Source organism: Sminthopsis crassicaudata, chromosome 2 (genome assembly GCF_048593235.1).
Source record: "Sminthopsis crassicaudata isolate SCR6 chromosome 2, ASM4859323v1, whole genome shotgun sequence".
In the NCBI taxonomy this organism is placed as follows: domain Eukaryota; kingdom Metazoa; phylum Chordata; class Mammalia; order Dasyuromorphia; family Dasyuridae; genus Sminthopsis; species Sminthopsis crassicaudata.
The window spans coordinates 395,640,262-395,646,554 of NC_133618.1; the positions used below are offsets into that span (position 1 = coordinate 395,640,262).

Sequence of the window (6,293 nt, forward strand, 5' to 3'; positions counted from 1 at the left end):
ACATAGAAGACAAATAGAGAAAGAGAAAGGGGAGGAGGGAGGGAGAGAGAACATATATACTTATATATATACAAATAAGTATATATCTATAAATAGATGTGTATTTTCAAGATAGGTACAGTTAGAAGGCAATCTCACAATGAAGACACTAGGAGCAAGGCGACCAGGAAAGGCCTCTTGCAAAAAGTGGGATTTGAAGAAAATCTTGAGGAAAAGTAAGAAATCAAGATTAGGAAAAAAAAGGCATTCCAGACGTAGAGGAGAGTCAGAGCAAAGAAATGAGTATCATTTGTAAGGAGCAGCAAGTAGGGGCCAGTTTAACTCAATTGTAGAGTATGTGGAAACAAGTAATTATAACACTGGAAAAATGAGAAAGAGTCATGTTGTGAGAACGTTTTATGTTTTTCTCTTGGGTGATGGCTAGCACTAAATACAGTGCCTAGTTGTATTATTGTTGTATTATTTATTGTTCAGTTGTTTCAGTCATGTCTGGAATTGGAAATTGAGTCGTTACCCATCAACTGGGGAATGGCTGAATAGATTATGGCATATGAAAGCAACAGAATATTATTGTTCTATAAGAAATGATGAGCAGGCTGATTTCAGAAAAGTCTGGAAAGACTCACATGAACTGATGCTTACTGAAGTAAGCAGAACCAAGAGGACATTGTACACAGTAACAACAATATTATGTGATGATCAACTAATGATAGACTTGGCTCTTCTCAGCAATGTGGTGATCCAAGACAATTGCAATAGACTTGGGATGGAAAAAACCATCTGCATTCAGAGAGAGAATGTGAGACTGAATGTGGATTAAAGCATGTTAGTGTCACCTTTTTTTGTTTTTTTCTTTCTTTTGGTCTTTCCCTTTTGTTCTGATTTTTCTTTTTCAACATATATAATATGTATAAAATGGCTATACATGTGCCTGGAGGACAGTAAGCTTATGAGGAGAGAGGGGAAAAAATCTGGAATTTAAAAATCTTTCAAAAATGAGTATCAAAAACCATCTTTGTATATAACTGGAAAAAAATAAAATACTATTAAAAAGGGAGACAGCATGCAATAATGAATAGAATCCTGAACTTGCAGTTAGGTAAACCTGGGCTCAAATCCCAATTTTGATAGTTACTAGCTGTTTTAACTAACATAGGTAAATCTTTTAATCTCACCAATCCTTAGTTGTTTTTTTTTTTTCTTTTGTTGGGAATGATAATGCTGCTGTGAGGCTTAAGTGAGATATTACATATTCACCACTTTGTCTAAAGCACTAAATAAATTTCAATTATAATTGAGTATTTGATGAGTAGGAGTCTTGAGTAGCAGCCTGTTCATTTATTCACCTAGGTAAAGTAAGAAATTGTGCCAAGGAGACAAGGAAAATCAGAATTCATTTTATTCAATTTTGTTGCCAGAGTGACCTGTCTTAGGGAATTAGGGAGACTAAAATATTAGTGGGGACAGTTAAAGAATTGAACATGTGCAAAACTAAATAAACATACAGTGTTCATTTCTGCATCCATGACCTTTCATTAATGCTATTCCTTAAGGACTAGAAAGCCTTATTCTCTCCCAACTTCCTTCTTAGCCTCCCTGTCCTTCAGAATCCAACTAGAATACCACCTCTGCCATAAAGCCTCTCTCGAGTGCTACCTGAAGAGCCTTCAGCCTCCTCATCCTCTGGAAAAAAAGGGAAGCATTATAGTCCCTGCCTCCTCAATTATAATCACTGCATTGGACCACGGTTCAGAGTAGGTCAGGTCCTAACAGACAGCTGGCCGTTAATTACAGCCACTTCCCCTCAGACACAGGAATGAGTGCATAAAAGGTGTTGGGGGAAAGTGTGGAGACACATTAACTGCATTCAGTTATCTCTTCCACATTGTGATTTTCCCCATCTTAATTTCCACATAATTGGACTTGACATAAGAAATTAAATGGGGATTTTTAGGAAGTTTTGCAGAAGTCACAGATTACATACAAAGGTCAGCAGACAACACAGAGCCTATGTCAAATACTTCATGCAAACTTTACAATAAGGTTTGTTAAATACCCCATAAAAGAAAAAAGAAAAAAAATCAGGAGGATTCTTTGGTTTGAAGGAAGGGCCAAAAAATATTATACAGATTTTCCAGATTGCAGGGGCACCACATTGTAGAAGGGATAATTATACATGAGCAGAACACTATTAAGATAGTGACATGATATATTGAAAAGAAAAGTGGAGTTAGTACATATTCTCTAGAATCTTATCTTCTTATCTGCAAGTTAATGCTCCATCATTTTTGAAGTCATTGCCTTTGACTCTGACTCTGTCAGTGAACACTCACTCAAATTATTCAGTACTGTGATAATGGAGTATATTTAAGAGTAGAGTCTCTAGCCTTGAGAAGCTTACATTCTAAAAGTGAAGATAACGCAGGAAAGAAATGGAGGGGAGAGAGGATGGGTCATTTATTAAGTTGACTCTTAGAAACGGGAAATTAATGAAAAGGTGGTTTTATGGAGATGACAGAACATGAGCTGAGTTCTAAAAGGAAGAGAAGGATCCCAAAGGGCAGTGATAGTGTATCACAGACATGAGAAGGAGGGGATTGCCTACTTGAATGGCACAGAGAAACAGGAGAAGAGACAAAGATCAAATAAATAGGTGGTGATCCAGTTTGGCTGGAATGTAAAATTAAGCCAAGGACCTCCTCTAGGCCACACAGGTTCACACTAACCACTTTGAGAAATCCTTATTCTCTCTACTTCATGCAGATTTGTTTTTATCAAAGCAAGGGCTTCAGGAAGCAGTCAGAACTCTAGGACTTCAGTGGATTTGTAGAATGTAAGCTCCTTGAAGGAAGGCATTGTTAAATTTTTATCTTTAATTGAATTATTAAATTGGATATACCCTACACTGATATAGATCCACTCTTAGTCCTTTATAAAAATTGCCCATGTCCTCACATAATCCTCAGAAAAAGAGTGTGACAATCAATAAAAATAAGCATTTATTAAGACTATGTGGCAGGTCCTAGAGATACCAAGACAGAAATGAAACTATCCTGTTTTCAAGTAGCTTATACATTTTAGAGGCTCTTGAGCTTTGCCTTTAGAAATTTCAATATTGGAGCAGCTAGGTGGTGCAGTGGACAGAGCACCAGACTTGAATTCAGGAGGACCCGAGTTCAAATCTGATCTCAGACACTTCCTAATTGTGTGACCCTGGGCAAGTCACTTAACTAACCCCCAGCCTCAGGGAAAAATAAAAAAAAAAAAGTTTTAATATTTCATAGGTATTATTGCATCACCAGGGCTATATATTCTATGATGTTCTCACTCTTAATAAGTAACTGACCCACATTTTTTTTATCATATATTTCCCAAGAAATATCTTCAAGCAATATTCACATGGAGGTCAAATTTCAGGAATACAGAGAGGATTTATGCTCAAGGGCAGGTTGGGTGACTCGAGTACCCTTCCAGTTTTGAGCTTTTTTGCTTTCCAAGACTTTTAATTCCAAATGAAACTTCCTATAAAAGGATTTTGGACTGATAATTTCTTGTTTTGGATTATTAGTTAGCATTTCCACATAGTGCTAAGGTTTGCAAAACACTCATTTAATCCTCACGACAACCCTGTGAGAATAGGTACGATGGTTATCTCTATTTTACAAATGAGGAAACTAAGACTTAGAGAAATTGAGTGACATATTCAGGGTTATACAACTAGTAAGTTTCTAAGGCAGAATTTGAACTCTTGTCATTCTGACACTAAGTCCAGCACTCTACCCACTCTATCACCCCTCTGCATTTTGGATGGGTGGGTAGGTTCAAGTGAGTAGCATGTCAGCCAGGATGAACAGCATCAACATACCCAGGGACAAAAGTGGACTATTTGTTTATAGAATTTCTATTTTGCTTATATCCAACATTGCCCTTAACTCATCAGTAACCTTTTGTTTACTCTTTCATTGCAGCAAGTCAAAACAGTGAGATTTCAAAACTACAGCCCTCCTCCACCCAAACATCACAGCTTCCATTCTACCTCTGGCAAACCTGACTCCATGACCATCTCTAAAGGATCCCAGGCAGAAACAGGCCCTTTGTGTCAAGAGATGACAACCTTATTTGTCCATCGAAGTGGATCCCATTCAGGACAACAAACAGACCACAGGAGAACACCAAAGTATTCAAAGCCCATGCCTCCAATAATTGCTGCCTCTGACATAGCCATCATACCCAGCAAGTGAATCTCTGATGCGGCTATTCCAAAAGCCAAAAGAGGTGACTAACGCTTAAACATTTGTCTCCACCATGTGTCTTCAGCCTATCTTTGTGGTCAGAACTGTGCTTTATGAAAGTCGTTATGGTGGTTATGTAGGGGACAGATTAAAGTGGGAAGACGTTTGAGCCAGGCATACCAAATAGAACTAGGCTATGAATACTTCACCAAGAGAATCTCAGCTCTTCTTGCATCTTTTTAAAAATGGTCTGAAGCTTTGCCTCAATCACTTCTGTTTTTTCCTAGAAGAATAGCAGGAAAATATAGACTTCTGTTGTGTGCTGGCTTGTCTCCCTTTCATACAGGTGTTGTCCTGCCTCAAAATGGAGACTCAGGGTGCAAATACACAAAGGGTCAGTATTACCTGTTTGTCCCCCAAAAAAATGTCAGAAAGGGGGAGGGAAGGATCTTAATTTCAAAAAGATATTGTCACTTTGCACTATTATCACACTTAACACTTTTCAAAATGCTCTCATGTATATATATAAATACACACACACCTATATACCTATACTATTTGTGCCTTCCAGAGATATATGTGTGTGTATCACAATTAGCAAATTAAAAAACTGTGGGACCAGATATGTTAAGTGATTACTACTTAGTGGTTAATACAGGAGTAGAATCTAAATGCCCTCACCATCTAAGAAAGAAGCAAGGAAGAGAGAGAGAAAGAGAAAAGGAAGGAAGAGAGGAAGAGGAAGAAAGAAGGAAAGGAGGAAGAAGGAAGGAAAGAAGAGAGGAAATGAAGGAAGAAAGAAAGAGAGAGAGAGGGAAGGAGAAAGGAAGGAGGGAGTGGGGAGAAGTAGGAGTTGTGTATGATGGCTATTAGGGAAGGAGGGATATAGTGATGGGAAAACTTGGTCACAATATTGAAAGGAGTAGAAAATGGAAGGAGATAAAGGAGGTGATATAGTCCCTGCCAGACAGATGAAGAGTCTTATTAAGTTGTCCAACTAATGTAAAGCCTAAATCTGATAACCTAGATATTAAGCCAGGAAAACATGATGAAGGCTTTATATTAACAGTAGGTTTAATTATTATTATTTAGCATTTATTGAGTCCCAAACATTATGGGTGCATAACAAAGTGGTATTTGAGGGTGAATCTGGGTGCAGAAAAGAACGTAGAATTAGAGCATCCCCTGCCCATTAGACTCATCATGTAAATTAGCCCTTTCATTGAAAACACCCTATAAGTCTTAGAATATTTGCTCACTGTACCCAAACATGCATTTAGCAAGTTTGAGATACAGAGATATTTCCAGATCCTGAATGGGCAGGGCCAAGACAATAATTCTCCAAGGGAGGAGACACACATAAAATGTTCAAGATGAAGGCCTTCTCTTAATAGAGCTGTCTATGGCTATACTGCCCCACCTCAAAAAAACTCAAGAGAAAAAAATGAAAAAGGAAAAAAAAAAACACCTAAATCCTCTAGCTATTTGGCTTGCATCACATTAAACACTCAAATCAACTGTTTTGGTATTTTTTTTTTTTTTTGCTGAAGTGACAAAATTTACTGTTTTAATGAAAGCACAGCTGATATCTTCTAAACTAGCATATAACATAGCAACCTACAGTGTAGCTTCTCCCAGCAATGCATCAACCTAGGAAATACTGTTTGGGATGAATACCAGAGAAAGCAGCTTTCCAGTCACCTCACCCTCAGATTTAACTTCCCCATATGAATTATGAAGTTCATCTTGATCACGATCTGATTTACCAAGTATTATTTCATGTCTATACAACCCAACAAGGTGGTGAGTTTTGTTGGTGTCTCTTCTCTAAACATGGAATAACTAAGATCCTACTTAAAAACAGACTGAAGATACTGGAGTTTTTTGCCATTTCCTCCTTCAGTTCATTTTACAGATGAGGAAATTGTGGTAAACAGGGTTAAGTGACTTTCCCAGAATCACATAGCTAATGAGTGTTTGAAGCCAGATTTGAACTCATCTTCCTGATTAGGTCTGGTGCTGTATCCACTGTTCCACCTAGCTGCTCAAGAAATGACAAAC

The 6,293-nt window shown here is 37.7% G+C and overlaps 1 protein-coding gene across 2 annotated transcripts in view; it reads left to right on the forward strand.

Moving 5' to 3' along the window:
• The window catches only part of SH3RF2 (SH3 domain containing ring finger 2), a 149,816-nt gene extending 145,261 nt beyond the window's left edge, over positions 1 to 4,555 (forward strand). For both annotated transcript variants that reach the window (XM_074291713.1, XM_074291714.1), the window contains one exon: positions 3,969 to 4,555. In XM_074291713.1, the coding sequence (XP_074147814.1) occupies positions 3,969 to 4,241 (273 nt within the window). In that variant the 3' untranslated portion in view covers positions 4,242 to 4,555. The remainder of the gene's footprint in view (positions 1 to 3,968) is intronic.
• Positions 4,556 to 6,293: the final 1,738 nt, after the last annotated feature.